The 18,242-nt window shown below is 32.8% G+C and overlaps 1 protein-coding gene across 1 annotated transcript in view; it reads right to left on the bottom strand.

The window, feature by feature from the left end:
- CCDC178 (coiled-coil domain containing 178) overlaps nucleotides 1–18,242 on the bottom strand; it is a 388,062-nt gene that overhangs the window by 245,393 nt on the left and 124,427 nt on the right. Inside the window, exons 13-17 of the mRNA XM_057526196.1 lie at nucleotides 17,244–17,306; nucleotides 15,929–16,090; nucleotides 14,233–14,346; nucleotides 9,147–9,292; nucleotides 5,966–6,125 (exon numbers count right to left, since the gene is read on the bottom strand). Coding sequence (XP_057382179.1) covers nucleotides 5,966–6,125; nucleotides 9,147–9,292; nucleotides 14,233–14,346; nucleotides 15,929–16,090; nucleotides 17,244–17,306 — 645 coding nt within the window. The remainder of the gene's footprint in view (nucleotides 1–5,965; nucleotides 6,126–9,146; nucleotides 9,293–14,232; nucleotides 14,347–15,928; nucleotides 16,091–17,243; nucleotides 17,307–18,242) is intronic.

Raw genomic sequence — 18,242 nt, 5'->3', positions numbered from 1 at the left:
AAAACAAAAATAATTTATCTTTATAAATAAATGAAAATTTGGAGTTTGTGGAAAAAACAACCAGAAGGCAAAAAATTAAGACTAATCAAGGAAAAGGAAAAATAAGAGGCTAATACATGAGAAAACTATAACTACAGAAGCAGAAAAGATGAAACTATTGCTATTTCATACAACTTAATGATAAATTTGAAAATCTCATTAAAATGACCTTTTCTAGAAAAAAAAATTTAAAATACTGACACAAAAACTAGAAAATATTAATTATGTAAAAACCAAAGAAGATATACAATAAATTTTGAAATGTTTTTCTTCAGAAAAGAACCAAGCTCAGATAATATCTTTTGGGAGGCAATTCACCATGATGTTTATACACTTCTGTGACAGCTTTTATCCGGAACTCTCTTTTCAAAATTTATTGCATAGACAATGTAATGTCTTCCTCTGGGGCAAAGGCTGGGCAAGTTTGCTAGAAGCTCACTTATAAAATGGGGGTTTTTCTACATTCCAGGTTCATTAGCTGTGATAAAAACCCCCTGTGTATGTAGCATCTGCCTGGACCACGTTCACGTTACTCCCATGAGACTTGGAGCCAAGGGGAACCTACAAACATGAAGCTCACACAGCCATGTGTACTGAGTAATAGTCCTCTGTCTCTCACCTAGGAGTTTCAAGACTCCTGTCAGCTCTTGTAAAGCGGTGGCAGCTAACTTGTTAGCTTGCAAGTAAGGTAAAATCTCTGACTTTTCACATATCTTGATAGTATCATGGGAGAATTTCTCCAACTTTCAAGGAACTGAAATGCCTCATGCTATTTAGCATAGAAAACAATAACAAAAGCTTATTATTTCATTTTCAAAGCTCCGAGAAATTTCTGATACCAATATCTTGAATGAAGTACAAAACAGAAGAACTGTAGACCAACAGATGTTCAGCATTAAATGATTGGAAATTGAATCTAGTAATGCATTACAATTTTAATAAAGCTTTATCAATTAAGGTATACTTAACAATGAAATTTGATATTTGGAAACATAATTACTTTAATTGATCAAAAGAGAAAATCACATATTTATGATATTACACTGCAGTAGAAGAAGGCATTTCAAAAGTGGCTGACCCACTAGGAAATTAATGTTACTTGGAAAAATCATAATTCCAAAGTGTGATCATAGAGTATTATGACAACTATGTAGAAAAAAATACCAATATACAGAAAACCTGAAATGGACTATAACCATGTAGTTATAACATGTGCCTCTAGACGGTTGGGGAAAAAAGCTGAAAACGTAGGTGACTGCCAGTTCAAACAGTAAAAATTCTATTTAAACTTTATATACAGTGCTTTAACCCACAGTATTAGCAGTAATTCATGAACATATCTGTAAGACGTAACATGATGTTAGAGATGCAGAAAGAAGGGCAGTTTCTTCCTTGTTTAATGAATCATGCTCTAAGCAAACATTCAAAACATATTAAATTTTTATTTGGGAATGACTCATACCCATGCTACATTTTTCCTTTATATTCTAGTGTTACCCTCTCTTGATTTCTAACTTCTTATGATCATTGCAGGACTGGGTGGGTTTGTGCAAAAACTTGAAGGGTCCCAGAGACAAAATTAGTACTGTTTTGTTACCAGTCCTCAAATCAAAATGTTCATTCCTCAAAGAGCAATAGATTTGAACAAGTTGCTTTAAAAAAGCAATGCGATGAACCTAATGAATGTTACTGCATGTGATTAATTGATGTTTAATCCTATCAGAATTATTTTTAAAAGAATGATTAATTATGCAAAATACATTCTTAAGTTTTAAAAATTTCATGCTATATGAAAATCTTCTGGTGGTAAGAAAATCATCAAGGCAAATTATTCTTGCCTAGGAGATTCATTGGTCGGTCTTCTAAATGTTTCCAAGGAAAATGCGTTCATTTCCCACTATTAAGAACAAAGAATACATGTTTTTTATTTATAATAATACCTAATATAGCAAGTCAGTGAGCCAGGAACACAATTTATTGTTTGTAATTTGAATGTTGTCACCATATTCAAGTCTGTTTTTCACATCTTCCATTTTCCTGCTGATTACATTTTTAAATTGAGGCTAGGGTTTTGGTCATCCAATATTAAGTGCCCCAAAAGCAGTAGTACTCATGAACTAGTCACATGAATGAAGAAATGATGAGTGGCCAATAGGAGAATAATTTTTTAAGTTGTGTAATCTTTAAAATGATCTCAGATTAAATTTGTTTCTGATTTTTACTATGTCTGTATCTGGCTGTCCAATAAATTAGTGAATCACTGCCTCTATATTAAGCTAAGAATTTATCACATGAAAGAGTCAAGAAATGATTCAATAGCCAAACTTGAAATAGCAATAGACAAGGGAAGAGGTATTTCCTGAGAGTGGGAAATATGAAGCAAAATAAAAACTAATAAACAATACAAAGTATCGGGAGACTGTCTCTGCTAGAACTCAATCTGGAAATTGCTTGTGTCTGCCACAGATTCACTGTATCAGTAGTTCACTGTACCCCTCTCATATCATGCCCTCAGTTATAGGGAGGAGAGCAAGACTACCGAAAGAACACTAGAGAAAGGCACTGATGTAGAAAAGGCAAGTGGGACTTCTGAGGATGGCTCATGATAGATTAAAATGCTTTAAACTCCAGTTTTGTTTGGACCTTCCCAGAAGCAAAGAGGGAGATTAGTAGCTAGAGCCATAGTACTCTAATGAACATGTGATACAGAAATTTTATTCTTAAGCAATTTGCATTTGCAAATTATAGGCAGTTAGTAAAAACTGAATGACATTCAAGAAATCTATCATTTAAAGATATCTCATATGGAATTGCTTACTGAAAAAGACTGAATTTAACTCTAGCACCACACTGTCTGCTCTCTGACGTTTATGTATATTTTTCTTAAAGTATTTTATTAGCTGTTCGTATTTCTAATTCTATGGTGTGTTTTCTCGCATCCTCAATTAATTCCATTGTGGCTTTTATAAAGTTTTTTAATAAGCAATTTCTTTAGATGATCCATAATTGTGATCAATTCTTTTGTCCAGCAGGGACAACCCAGATTAATAACACCACATTTATAATGATGCCTAATAATGCTTGTTTCTTTCTGGGAATGCTTTACATTATATACATATTTACAATTTTTTATCTCATCCAATTTCTAAACAAGGATGAGAATAGGTTTTCCATGAGGAATTTCATTGTCTTTCCACTCTTTCACATCAAGAACTGATCATAATCATACATGGTGTCACTAATGATGAGCTATAACAATCTCTAAACTTCTCATGTTCAATCTCTACTCTGCTGATCATATAACGTGAATGCACAACAAAGACCTATCCAAGACAATTTCATATAAATTAAAAGGTTATTTGAAAAGCATTATTGAGATATTTAGCAGAATCCTTAATTGTTGGAAAGCAACAGACAATTTAACCATTTTCACCTAGACGGAAGAGAGTAGATGGCAAATTTCTTATGTATTATCAAGGACAGAGGATGAGAGAGAGAGAGAGATTTAGCTTCTGCGTACAGCATGAATATTTGCTAAAGTATCAGTCTGATGCGGTATGGAAAGAATCTCTGAAATGTTACTGCTTTTAGCCACTATCATGCATGTGGACAGAAAAATTACACCCAAAAAAGCATACATTCATCCATTTAATCATTCATTCAGTCATTCAATGAATTTTTATTGAGACCCTCCCTTGTGCCAGGCGTAGTTCTGAGCTTTTAGGATACAGAGAGGAATGTGGCAGAAAATTTCCTGTCCTCGTAAAGAATACATCATAGCAGGATTAGTCAGACAGCAAAGAGGTAAAAACGAATGAACAAAGCAAGTTCAGATAGAGATTGGTGCTAAGAAAAAAACCTGAGACTATGTGATGTGTTCGAATGGCTGGGTTGTAGGTACACTTTGGGATGGGAAAGCAGAGACAGCTTCGGGATGAAAAGAAATATAGCTCTCAATTACTGAGAGGCTAGTTATACAGGATTTTTTCCCTTCATCTCGCTCCTGATGACCATATTTTGTCATTTCACTAATTATTATGGTTCCATTAAAGTGTTGAAATGCCACTCAGTAGATGATTCCTGAAATCCCACTGTGTCCTCAGCACCAGTACAATTGGAAAATGTGGTAGACTTCAAACAAATAATTCCACTGCTGTGATAAAATATGAGGTGGGGAATGATGCTTAAGTCAGTAAGTAACTTAAAGCTTCTTGTTTTGAGAGCTGCATTTGACTTTAAGCTTCCCCAGTCCATCAACCCTCCAGGAGCTCCTCCAAGAGGAGGCAACACTGGTTGCCACTAGATGGCACCAGTTATTGTCATATTTTTAAGACAAAAAACACAAAAACCCCACATACCTTTTTCTATGTAAAAGCCACATTTAAAAGGGAAAATTGTTACTTGGCACTATTATTAATCAAAGTATTGTTCTTTTATTAATAAGTTTCTTATAGGAGGGATCACAGCAATAGCATTATAGACGGTATGTTCCTTCACTCACATACATGTCTATTCGATGTATATTTGTTCCAAACAATCTTTTTGAAAATGTATTAGCAATGTCTTTGAAATGTTAAAAGGAAAAAAGGGAATTGAAGTTATTGAATACGTATCATGATTGAATATATAAATATCAGGATCAAAAATATCTGATAAAAGTATATTATGATAATACATATAATTTTTAAAGTTTTGCAGGAAATAGTTTTAATAAAATGCATTAGAGTTGTTTACTTTTTTATTATTTTTACTTTATTTTAATTTTTTATTGAAGTATAGTTGATTTACAATGTTGTGTTAGTTTCAGGTGTATAGCAAAGTGATTCAGATATATGTATATATCTATGTGTGTGTATATATATATATATATATATATAATATATATATATATATATATATATATAATATATATATATATATATATATTCAGATTCTTTTTCCTTACAGGTTATTACAAAATATTGAGTATAGTTCCCTGTGCTATACAGTCGGTCCTTGTTGGTTATCTGTTTTATATATAGTAGTGTGTATACGTTAATCTCAAACTCCTAATTTATCTCCCCCCCTTTCCCCTTTGGTAACCATAAGTTTGTTTTCTATGCCATACTCTTTAGAATTTTTAATTTCATATCAAAACAACATTCTGCAGTATTTTTAATTAATTTTATACTTCATATAACTTTGTTGCTAATTTGTTTCCACATTCCTAGAGGTTGTTTATTTTTGAGAAGTTATTTCTGTTGCATCTCAAGTAATAGTAATATTTATAAATATATTTTTAAAAACCATGGTATTTATTATGTCAATTAAATGTAACAAAAACTCTTATGAAATGTAAAATGGGATGTGAATCACTTAGCTAAATGTATATCATTTAGTCATATATCAAAAATTTAATATGTATAGCTTTATAAAACTTAATAAAACTTCAGATCTAAAAAGACACATTTTATCATATGATCTCCTTGTTTCTGACTAGTTACTGTTCAATTAAAACATATGCAAGTATAAAATATCCTCATTTTTTAAAAAGAAGCGGCTGGTAAACATTCAAATTATGTTTATTCAGAAACAAAATTAACTATTTTCACATTTCCTGTTAAAAACATAAAAATGGCTCTCAATAACCTGCCATCAGTAGACTTTGAAATAAAAGTACAGTGACAAAAAAAAAAAAAGTACAGTGACAAAATGAGAGTGCACATAAAATGCACTGAAAAGAATGCATACAGCATTCATATGCTGTATGAATATAATTACTTATAGGAAATAAAAGAAAAAATGAAAAGTTGCATGTTTATTATGCTAACATATTTATTTAAAAAATCTAAACATCTTTGCTACTTCAGTATGAAAAATGAGTGCCTCAAACTAGCTGTTAATTTGACTATCACTATATTTCCAACAGTCCAAAAATAATACTCACCTTAATATTTGATAGATTTCTTTGCCTCATAGTAAAGAGTGTTCTGTATCTCTTTTCTTCCTCATAGATTCTCTCTTCACAGGCTTTTTTCTCATTTATGAGATGATCAAACACAGCTTGTGCATGTTCCTTTTTCTCTCTCATGGTTATAAACTGGTCCCTATGACAAAAGAAAGAATTGCATTTGCCATTAATCAATTCACATTTAATTTTCTAATGTGCATTTATGATACATTTTAAAATACCCAATATTGAAAAATCTTAGAACTGAATGGCTATGCAAAAATTCCCTAGTCCTTTTCATAGGCCTGTCTCCATGAGCTACATCTAAATGATCCAGGTGAAAGACAATCTCTGGAGATTTAGCGGATTCTCTTGGCTGCCTACCCAGTGTGCCTCTGTTTTGTTGTCATTCCAGAAGAACTCCCCCTCCATGCAGCATATAACTCCAAGGGTACATTCTGATTAGATTAAGCCAACCAGCAAGAGGCTAATTATTCACCACTAAACATATATATTAAGACAGTGCAATAAGATGGAAGGCAAGGGCCGAATTCCACGTAGAAGGGGCTCAATTCACTAAATGTGAACAAGGAGTCCTGTTTTCAAATTTGCTGACAACAGCCATAGTGGAGAGAAAGAAACAAAAAATGAGTACCATATGCTGAGCTGCTGAATCAACAAACCCTGCAGCCTACCCTACCTAGAGGCCTCCTGTTACATAAGATAATACGTTTCACTATCGTTTAAGCTGGTGTTTGAGTGTGTGTGTGTGTGTGTGTGTGTGTGTGTGCACCCTTACGTGTGTATATGTGCCCTTGTGTATTTTGTCATTTGCAACTAAGTACATCCTGACACAGAGGTAAAATTATTTTTATGGTGAAATCAGTAGTTATGTTAGGAACTATACTAGTAGAAAAAGCATCAAAAAGTGGTTAAAACAATACTGCAAAAATAAATACGCTTTAGAAATAACTGCCAGACTTGATCAGTAACCCAGAATCTAGAATAAGCAGAGCTGCAAAAGCTCAGCACAGTCTTATGTTACCCACATTCGTTTTCATCTCTACTGGTATGGAAAATTGAATCATTTGCGCAGTTAGTTATAAAGGCAGCAGGACTAAAAATTTTGAGGGACTAAAATGTTAAAGTGCATTGAATATAATATCTCATTTAATACAACAACCACCCTATGAAAGAATAATTATTTCAGCAATCTAACAGATGAAAAACCTAAACTTCGGTATTATTAGCTTGTGTAAGCTAACTAGTAAATGACAGAACCAGAATTCAAATCCAGTTCCGACTACCTCTATTTGATTCAGCAGCTCAACACAAAGTACTCATTTTTTTCCTCTCTCTCTACTATGGCTGTTATCAGGAAATTTGAAAACATGACTCTAGCCACATTTTTTAGATGGGTGTCTCTCCTTTTAAATGGAATAAAGTCCTTTCCTTTCATCTATCTTGCCTCTGTTTTTTCCACTTCATCACTCGTACTAAAAACATCCATAATTCTTACAAGATGTCCTATGTAAGTATTCACTAATGTCAACATTGACACTAGGTGAAAGTATCAGTAGATTATTCCTAGTACAGTTAATCTTCAGTAATCTTCCGTTCCAGTCCTGTATAGGGAGTCAATATGCACAGTCAAAAGAGCACACACTTTGGAACAGGACAAACCTAAGCTGGAGTAGCTCTACCACTAATTAGCAGTGCAATCTTAAATCATTTAATTTCCCTGAGCCTCTGTTTCTCTGGCATTCATGTGGAATGTTATGACAGGATTGAAGAATTCACTGTGAGAACTGGATGAGATAGGTGCTTAGATTGCCCACAAAATGCCTGGCACACTAGGAAGTCAATCAATGTTAGCTTTAAATCTTACCTGACACTGTTATCATCACTGTTAATTAACAGATTTGTAAATGATACACAGTGTCAGCTATTCTTTTTCTCCTCTTCCAGGGCAAAGGCAGAGTTTGGTCAAGTTTAGGGATGGAATTGATTCACTGGTACACGGTGACTGTTCTTGCCTGAAGGGCAATATAATCTAGGCACAGGATGGAAGAAAATGCAAGAATTGAAATGGTAAGAATCCTGGGGAAAAATATTTCATCAACTCCTGAACAAAATATAAGTTTAGTGTAAATTATATAATTTCAGGCTTATCCCTTTGAGCCTCCAAATATTCTTACAGATATTAAACAATATGGATACATATCTTTCAAAGTAAACAATGTTTCCTTGCTTTCTTACCTGATATTCTATATATGATTTAGTAATTTTCAGGTAAAGCTGTATGATCATTTTGAAAGTAAGTTTTGTAATAAACTTAAATAAAAAATAAAATCCTGTTGTAATAGCTAAACAAATCCTTGTTGAGTTCATTGACTTGACTCCATTAAGATACATGGTATTAGATTGTGCATAACTATTTTTCTGACACTTTATCCCTCAAGTGTTATGATTTTGCTAATGCTGTATTAGCCTTCTATATTTAAATCAGACCATCATTCCTAAATGTGACCAACGCATATTCCTCCAGTAGTCCTCCAAATCCTGTTCTCACTGTATTATAAAATAGGAAATACTCATTAAGAACCAAGAAGAGTAAAGGAAGAGTATGTGAGTTCTAAGTGGGGGTCTATGGATACAGTAAGAGTCTTAAAGCATGATCATTCTCAAAGTGCAAGGCCTTTGTCAGGTATGCCCCAGACTAATGAGGGTACTGTGTAAGAGGCTTTTGAAGACAATTAATGTGAATAAATTACATGAGGTTTTATAGAATTTCTAAACTCTTACCTCAAAACTGTTATCAAAAAGGTTGTGTGAAAAAATATATATTATTAACCATGTCATATAAGTGAAAAATGCTGAAATTAGTGGGAGAGGTTATGAATTTCATAATGAATAAAAGTTCTTATGCTTGGAAAAGGAGAAACATTCGCAGTTAATTAAATAAGAATAAACCCAGAGGAGAAATGAAAATTGACAGCAATTTGTGATTATGTTTTTAAGCCAAAATTATGAAATATCACATGTATATTTCACATCAAATCATGATAGAAAATATGCATCATTTTAAGAATAAATTTTAAACATGGAAATTTGATCACATCTCTTTTATAAATGATATATTAAGCATTTAATATTTTGATAAATTTTAAGTACTTACTTTAAACAGTCAAGTGTGTGGTCAAAAACATTCTTTTCTTTTTGTTTTTCTTCTAAGTCTTTGTTCAATTGATTTATTTTTGCATGATAAATAATTGTTTTTCTTTTAGTGGTCTCTATTTCTTTAAAAGTTATTGAGCATTTATCCTGAAAAAAAAATTCAGGAATATTTTAAGTACTAGGATTTTCAAATCCTTGCAATTTAGAAACACAAATACTTTTGGCCATGTGAACAATTAAAAGCAAATAGTAACCTCTTATCAATGTAAGTAACAACTTAGGTTTGTGTTCTCTTCTCTTACATCTGATGAGGTTTTCTAAAAGATGGGTTATAACTATGTATTCTCTCTCCCCGCCCTTCCTCTCCCTCCCTCTCTACCCTGCACTAACTTGTCTCCCCTCCCACACACATACATGCACAACTGAAAGGCATGTCTTTTAATATGCCAGCATGTGGTCATGGGTTATCAAACATGTACACTAAAGGCAGGCAAGAATATATATTGTTCTGATGTTTAAGAAAAATAAGTCAATGTTTAATACCAGCACAATTCCCCAAGGCTGGCCAGTCCAATTCCAGATTGGAGATTTGATTTTGTATTGATTTTTTCATGATCCCTTCGCAACTGTTGCTGTTGATGTTGACGGACTGATTGACTGACTGGGTGACTGACTTACTGAAGGTTGCTTTTCCCCACATCTCGCACTGCTTCTAGCTGGTGCGGCTCTCCCAATGGATTTCAGTCTCAGCTGCTCCCGTTGCTCTTGTTTTCCTCCAGTTTTCCCCATGTGCTTTCTAATTCTTTCTCTACTCTTACAGATTTCAAGAAGAATGAATTGCTAATCTTTTATACTTATTTTCCTACAAAAATCTTGTTTGTCCAAGATTTGGAAAATTGAGTACTGTATTTGAATTTTCATATCATCCCTTCTTTTCTTTTTTTTTTCTGGAACTTCTGGAACTCTTCTACTAATAAATGGGGTTTTTTTGGTTGGTTTGTTTGTTTGGTACCAGAAGGTAGTTGAGATGGCTGACAAAGATCCTTCAGTAGGCCTACTAGGATATTATGTTATTTCTGGGAGAAAAATTCAACCAAACAAAAAGTGTGAGGAGGCACAAGTATGGGTAAAAATAAGTAGGAACAAGTCAGAGAGGATGGGCAATCATGGGTACAGCATGCTATCACTAAACCTGACTTTTCGTTCAGATTCCGTAACGCATGCCGTAATCTTCAATGATGATTTTCATGGGAAACTGAGATTTCAGAAGCAATGGTGTCAACAACTTAGACCATTCCAGCCAATTCAGCGATGCTGAAGGTGGTGCCAGAGGATTTTACACTAAGGGAAAGACAGAGTGCAATTCCTGCAGACAGCAGTGAAAAGCAAAAAGTGTATTTTGACACCTTTCATAGGTACCATCAGTGAGTCTTTGGTAAATGTGAGCACCATATCCCCTTCCAGGCATCAAAAATATTAGAGATGTCCCCACAGTGTGAAAAGAAATTGTTAGATGCCACATGTCAATCAAGAGTATATATCAACATCTGCATATCTTGAGCGAGCAAAAGCTTGGGGACTCTAAGAACCATTTGTGAGTCTTGATGAATGCTCAGGTGTCACTAGAGCAAATGGGAATCGAGGCATAAACAGTACATTTATAATTCTTTGGCTAATTTTTTTTCTCTAGCCTGGTGACACAGGTTTCAGCAATTGTGAGGCTTTCCACCCAAAGACAGTTTCATGCATGTCCAGACCCGGGAGGGTCTAGAAATCTAAAATGAAGTTAATTAACGTTTTACCATACAAGATTTTTCATTATCTCCTTATCTCAAAAATTTGAAAACCACGTATTTTAAAAATATTAGATAATAAAAATTATATTCAGATTCTAAATTATTAATTTCAGATATTTTTAATATTTATTTAAGATTTAACAAATATTTTTATGTTATCTAAATACAATATGTCCAGATTCCACACTTAAGATTTAACTTGGGGTTAAACATAAAATTCAGTAATACTGTTTAGCTTGGCCCATGATTGAAATGCTTACACACAGTAAAAGATAAAATTATTTGTCTAACTTAGGTTCTTAGAAGGTAGAAATGCTGCTGTAGTGTTGTTTATATACCAGTCAACATAATGAGGACTTAATAAATGCTATTAATGATGTTTGCAAGTTTCTTCGGGATGGAGTTCCATAGCATGACACACAAGGCATTTCTTCATCTAGGCGTTGCCCGTCTCACTAGCTTCATATATTTGCACTCTTATAACAGGTGCCCTGCTCTCTGGTCATACCGAAGTGCTTGCAATTCCACAAACACACAGCATTCTCACATGATCTCCTTGCTTTGCAAACACAAGGTCTGTTTCTAAAAAGCCCTTACTTCATTTCTTCAGTTAAAATTTATATAATAATAATAATAATAATGTTAACAATAATAATGGAAACCGTTTGTTGAATGCTTCCAGTGCCAATTATTCTTTTAGTCTTTTTGTGTATATCATCTCTGTTCTCTAAACATCACGGCAAGGCAAATATTCAACCTTCAATTTCTCCATTAGTAATTATCATTCTTAGATATCACCTCCTCTGAAAAATCTTCCTGGATGCCCTTGATTCAGCTGCGTTTCCTCCTTCTTGACTCTTCCCACACCATTACACCATTGTCATGGCTCTGCTCACAATGTATTAAGGCTGTCTGTTTCCTTGTCTGATCCCCAGCAAGATGATGTGTTTCTTGAGTGAACCAACTTCTCCTTTTACTTCTCCAACTCCAGGAACTTCCAACAGTGTTTAAGACATTTTAAGTACTCAGTAGTAATTGGAAAGACAAATCAATTTGAAGGACAAACAAAAAAAAAAGAACCCTTCTTCTCTAACCCTCAAACTCTTAGTAACTTCTATAATACGGAGCATACACACAAAGTATTCAGCTATGTTTTTCATTGGAATTTATTTATATTTGTTAACCTTTGGCAATTTTTAGTTAATATTTTAGCAAATATTCAGATGTGGATATAAGAACTGTGGTGGCATTCCACTGCAGTCTTGAACACATATGTTTTATCTTTTGTGACACATGTTACAAGTAATTTGTCATCAATAACAGTAGTGTGCTGGGTTGTAAGAGCTGGCCTGAATGTTTTGTTCCTGATTTTAATGGATTTATTTTTAATGTTTCATAATTAAGTATCATGTTTGCTGGAAAATACTGGTAGACACTATAACACATGTTATTAAGGTATGGATGTTTTCATTATATATCTAGACAGTTAAGAGGTTTTTTAAAATAAATCAGTGGCTTTCGAATTTTATCAAATATTTTAGGCTGTCTTTCACTTGTGTAAATGCAGTGAATTATATTAGTACACTTGTTTATGCTGAATCACCTTCACATTCTTCAAAGGAATCTTATTTTGTAAAGTATATTATTTTTAGCACATTGTAAAATTCAATTCACTGATATATTTAAGATTTTGTCATCTATGTTCATAAGTGAGATCACCTACAGATTTCTTACTTATGCTAATATTTTTCAGTTATGGTTTCAGGGTTATATTTTTATAGAATAAATTTAGAAGCGTTCCACGTTTTCTTATGCTCTCTACCTGGTTTTTGTGGGGAGGCCTATAAAGCATCTGTGCTTGTTCTTGCCTTTATTGGTAGAGTTTAGACCAGTTTTATTGTTATTGATCCATTTTTGTTATTTTTTTCTCTTCACCCAGTTTTCATCATTTGTATTTTAAAAATAAATTACATACTTCATCAATATTTTAAAACAAATTGCTATGCAATTTCGTATATAATTATGTCTCTTTTAATTTTTCTCATGGCACGTTCTTTTTGCCTTTCATAGATATGCCAAGTATTTTCAGTTCTTCTTACCAAAATAATTTATTGGTAATACCAAATTATAATGTTGGCCCATTCCATAAATTTTGCTTTATAGTTTATCATCAGTCACTTGTAATAAATGGTAATTTGCATTTCTAAATATTCCTTAACACAGAAGTAAATAAAGAAAATGTGATTTAAAAAATATTTCCAGTGGTCTACAAATTTTTTCTTTCTGCTATATTTTTTGTTATTGAGTTCTGATTTTACTTCACTGGGGTCGATAAAAGTAACCTGTATGATTTGACCAGTATAATGTAATGGTTAGGAGCAGAGCTTCTAGTGCCAGATACATTGAATCTCAACACCACCATTAACAAGCTGGGTGAAACTGAACAAGTTAATTAAAAACCAATGCATCAGATTCTTCAACTGTAGAATGGAGATAATAATAGCACACTCTTCATAGGGTTATCATGAAGATGAAATTAGTTAATAGGTCTGAGCACTTAGAACTATGCCTGATGTAAAAAACATGCAAAATATTAATATCTGTTATTATTATTATACATATTATTTTCCTTGGTAATTTAAAAAAATATTTCTTTTGTGGCCCTTTAACTTTATTTAAAGGATATGATTACACCTCCATCTCATGGCCCACAAGCTGTCCACTAACAAATCATATTGGTGCTACCTTTAAAATATATCCAGAGGACTATCTCTACTTTCCCATATCCAATGATTCTCTAAAGTTAGAATGTTACATGTGAGGATTTTAAGGGAGCAAATATTTCTAAGTTGGAAAAAGCCCTGAAGTCCTTTGATATATAGCCATTTGTTCATGCTGCCTACATACCAGCTTGAGGGTAACATTTAGATGTCAGATATTAACAAATGTTTCAATCTGTACATTGGTCTCATGTTAGAAACATGGTACTATCTCAGACACTACAAATCCCTATCTCTACTTTGTAGGAAAGGTAACAGGAGGATACACTAGACCAGTGGGAAAGACACTGTAAGAGAGAAAATGAAGACACAGAGACTGTGTGTGTGTGTGTGTGGACGCGCGCGCGCGCGCGTGCGTGCGCGCCGATGTGCATGCATGCATGCAGAATCAATTTAGTGCAACCAATTAGAAATGAGAGACATCCACCTAAAATTAAATTTGCTGGCATAGTTTTCATTGAAATGAAAAGGTTGTAAATTCAAAATTATTTTTTCACATTAAATTTCTTACCTCAGTTTTTATTAATGCATGCTGGGTCTTCTTCCCCTTTCTTCGCAACTTTTTCTGTGTTTTCTCTACATTTCTTTTAACATATTCTTTCCTCTCAATTATTTCACCTAGTAACTATAGGACATTCAGAAATTAAGATGTGCAACATTTACAATCCAATTATCTTGGTTTAGACCAGATAGTTCCCAAGCAACTATTTTAATAACAACAACATATATTTTGGTATAACAGGAAAGGAATTCACCACACATGAATCACAAAAACATACTAGGATATCCATAATCCCAATATTCAATTTGAATTACCCAAGAAAATAAAAGTCTAATCAATTTTAGCTAAGTAACAAAAACTAATTAATTCACATAGAAATAATAAATTTTCCTCACAATATTTAAAATATTTTAACCAAAATTAAAACTCCAAATTTTCAGCAATCATTATAGAAAGTGTATGAAAACTTACTCTTTCCAAGAGTTTATGCTAAGTTAATAGTTCTTATGATTTATACACTATTAAAGAATAATAAAACAAAAATGATTACTGCACTACAAGAAGGTATAAAACAATGGCTATTATAAAATAAGAAAAAATAAAAGTCATTAATCTTTTCTGGAATTCATTATCATACTCAGATGATTACACTAAGGCTTTGATGCAATTAATAAACTCCTATCATTAATGTAAGGAGGAGCCATTATTAAAATCATTTATCTCACTAGGTGTTAGTACTGGTTATATATTCATTACATGAGCTCTAGGATAAGCATTTAGAAGCCCCGAGAAGTACACTCAGAATTTGCTGTTTCGTTTCCATGGTTTATGGCATTGTACAAGTGGCTTCATGCAGGTAGGCCCAAGTTTTCTCATGTCTATGTTACAGATAAACTCTCTCTTGCCTACTTCAGAGAGATGCTTTGAAGATCAAAATAAACATTCGTAATAGGAAAACTTTGAAAATCACAAAGTTTTTAAAATAATGAAATTTTGAAAATTATTAAAGACTAAGAATATAAAGTTACATCACCATTTGCAAAGAAAAAAAAACCCTGTTGCCAAAATGGCCCAAATGAATATACGTATGTCCTCCCTGTAGCTGAAGACAAGAATGTATAATTCCTACCACACCTTCTACTTCTCCAAAAGACTAATGATATGATGTATGCATATTTTTCTACTAAATTTTTCTTTGGGAAGGGCTTGTAATATCAGTCACTGTCATAAACCTGTTGTTTTGAAAATATTTTATCAACATTTGCTTTATTTTTCATCCTAGCTGTCTTAACTTCATTTACATACATCAAAAATTTACCACGAAAATGTCAAGATGCATTATATTCTATATTTGCGCAAACGTAGTTTTGGAATTTTATTAACAAGCAGTGAAGACTTTGAATTAAATTTACTACAGTGGGTAATCATACCAGATAAATCACTACTCACCCATTTGAAAACTGCTTTTCCTAAGTACTCTCTAAGATAAAGTGTGGGGTTCCAGGTAACAGCGTTAATAGTCTTGCTATATAATTCCACTGTAGATCAGTTGTGTGGTCATAAAATAGTTACTTATTTTGTCTATGCTTTTATGTCTTCCTATGTGAAATCATAATTTTCCAAATGATAATGTAAAATCGCATACATGATTTATTGACCTGAATATTCCTGCAGATTAGTTTCTGGATTAATTATAAATGCTTACATCAGTATGTTCTTTGTGGCAAGTTCTGATTTTTACAGCTTCTTCTTCTAGTTTAAGCAGTGGTATCTCCATTTCTGCCAGTGCTAAGGCATATATTGCTTTCTTTCTCATAAGATCCTGCTTCTCAAGTGCCTGTTCTTCTTGAAGGGAAAGCAGTCTTTTCTGCCAGCAAAGATTTTTTAAATGATTCATCGTTATTAACTACCTAAACATTTATTGAGACTCTATCCTGTGCTGGTCAGTAATGTCTAAAAATCAAAACAATAAATGCCACCATAAAAAAGCAATAGGTACGAATATAGCATATTTAAAAAGAACAGAGGTAATATTACAAAAAATGAGAGAAAAAAATTTAATAGACAATAAAAATCAGATATCCTTAAGTAAGTACTGGAGGATAATAAGGTTAGATGACACGTTAATGACAAATATTGAAATATATGTAATTCCTGCATTCTAAGACCAAATAAAACCAATAAACAAGAAGTTAATAACAAACTATTAAGCAAAAAGGACTGGAAGATTATGGAATTATTGGGCTTATCTACAAAGAGAAATAAATTAGGTAATTTGGCATTTTCAAGCATATAGAATTAGAGAGACACTGCTTTTATATGTTTGAAAGTATCAAAGTTCCCAATAGAAAAAAAATCACAAAATATGTGTTTGCTTCAAAGAGGAACAGAGGTGCAGATAATCTCAAATAATTTTTAAAATTAACACTGTCTTGTACTGTTTTGCCTCTTGATTTTATTCTTTTTATAGTAATGGTTTCAAATACTTATGTATTTCTGAAGGGGAGGCAGTCTACAAACATGCCAGGGTTCAGAACACCCAATCCAGGTCCCAAAGGATATGCAGGTGGTAGATAAAGATTTTTTAAAAAGTAAAATTGATTTTGCTAGTTATAATGCTTTAGTTTCAAAATCTTTATATAGAAATATCATAGCATGTTTTCTTTTCAGTCTTAAATAAAAGAGTCCAATTGAAAGACATTAAATGTAAAGAAAACATAACATCATCACAAAGGAAACTAAAGAGACACTTAGGAATAAGATCCCACTGCCCTTTTACTAGGCTGGCAGAAATTCCCATTAAACCACAAAATGCGATATGTGTATGAGAGGTCAGTTTCTTTATGCATGATCAGACACTGCTAGTCGTACACAGAGGGCAACTGTCACCAACTAAGGAGAGAAAACTGCTGGCTTGCAAACCAAGTAGTGAAAAGATGCCTCATTACAGGCAAATTTAAAATGTTACGTAAAATGCAAATTAAAGGAAGAATAAAATATTGAAACCAAATTGGGATTACCTGAATCATCATTCCACGAGCCACTTCACCTCGAGTGAGTTTTTTCAAGAATTCTTCTCTGCCCTATATATTATCAAATTTTTTAAAAAGGAGGTTTTATTTATAGAATATCAGAAAACATTTTAAGACAACTGCTAACATAAAATGCATTTTACTTAGGTTAAAAAGAAGAGTAAACTGCTCATTACAAATTGAGTGTTATAACTTTTTATAAACAAACCTGATGTTGTCTGAGGCAAAATTAGTAAGTGCTGCAAGACCAGGAAATAGAATACAGAATTTCCGTTCAATTCAGCTTGTATTTTATAATCCTGAACTAAAATACTGAAGTAGGAAAATCAAAAAGGAAAAACTAGATAGTCTTCGATCCCTCTTTTTAAAAACTATCTGTTTGTATTTAATACTATTTTCCAGAATGAACACATTCAATTTTGAAAGCAAGGTAAATTCAAGTTTAAAGTTTGCAAAATATGATCAGATTCTCCATTTGGCTAGAAAAATTTCTTTTTTTTTTCCTTTCTTATTTTTAAAAAATCATTTCTTGAAAGTTAGTGGGCAAAAAATATGTGGAAAAATCTTCTCATTTGCTACTTGGATAGAGAGTCTTAAATTCTTCATAGTTGTACTTTATATTATCACACAACCAGATTTGGAAATAACTCAAAAATTTCCTTCTGCTTTTAGAATTACATCTTGGAACCTCTTATTGAGGGAGGAGCGGTCTTGGATTTAAGCTGTCCTCCATATTCAAAAGAGATGTATAGCTTTGTAAAGAACAACAGTGGAGGTTCAGAAATGTCTCTAAAATTCCTACTTCATTACTGAACCCCTCATCATATCACAGAGTCTACACAGACATTATAAAGAAACAAGTCAGTAAGTCTCTCCTACAACCCTTCCTTTTCTTAGTATAGCAACCCATCAAAATTACGCTCTCCTAGAGTAAAGAAAAGTAACTCCAAAGGAAAGAGGAGATAAAGAAAGTATTATCTTTAAATA

This window comes from Balaenoptera acutorostrata, chromosome 13, assembly GCF_949987535.1.
Source record: "Balaenoptera acutorostrata chromosome 13, mBalAcu1.1, whole genome shotgun sequence".
NCBI classification, from domain to species: Eukaryota; Metazoa; Chordata; class Mammalia; order Artiodactyla; family Balaenopteridae; genus Balaenoptera; species Balaenoptera acutorostrata.
Note: the sequence above shows the minus strand (reverse complement) of the source record. Positions and strands in the feature narration are given on the sequence as shown.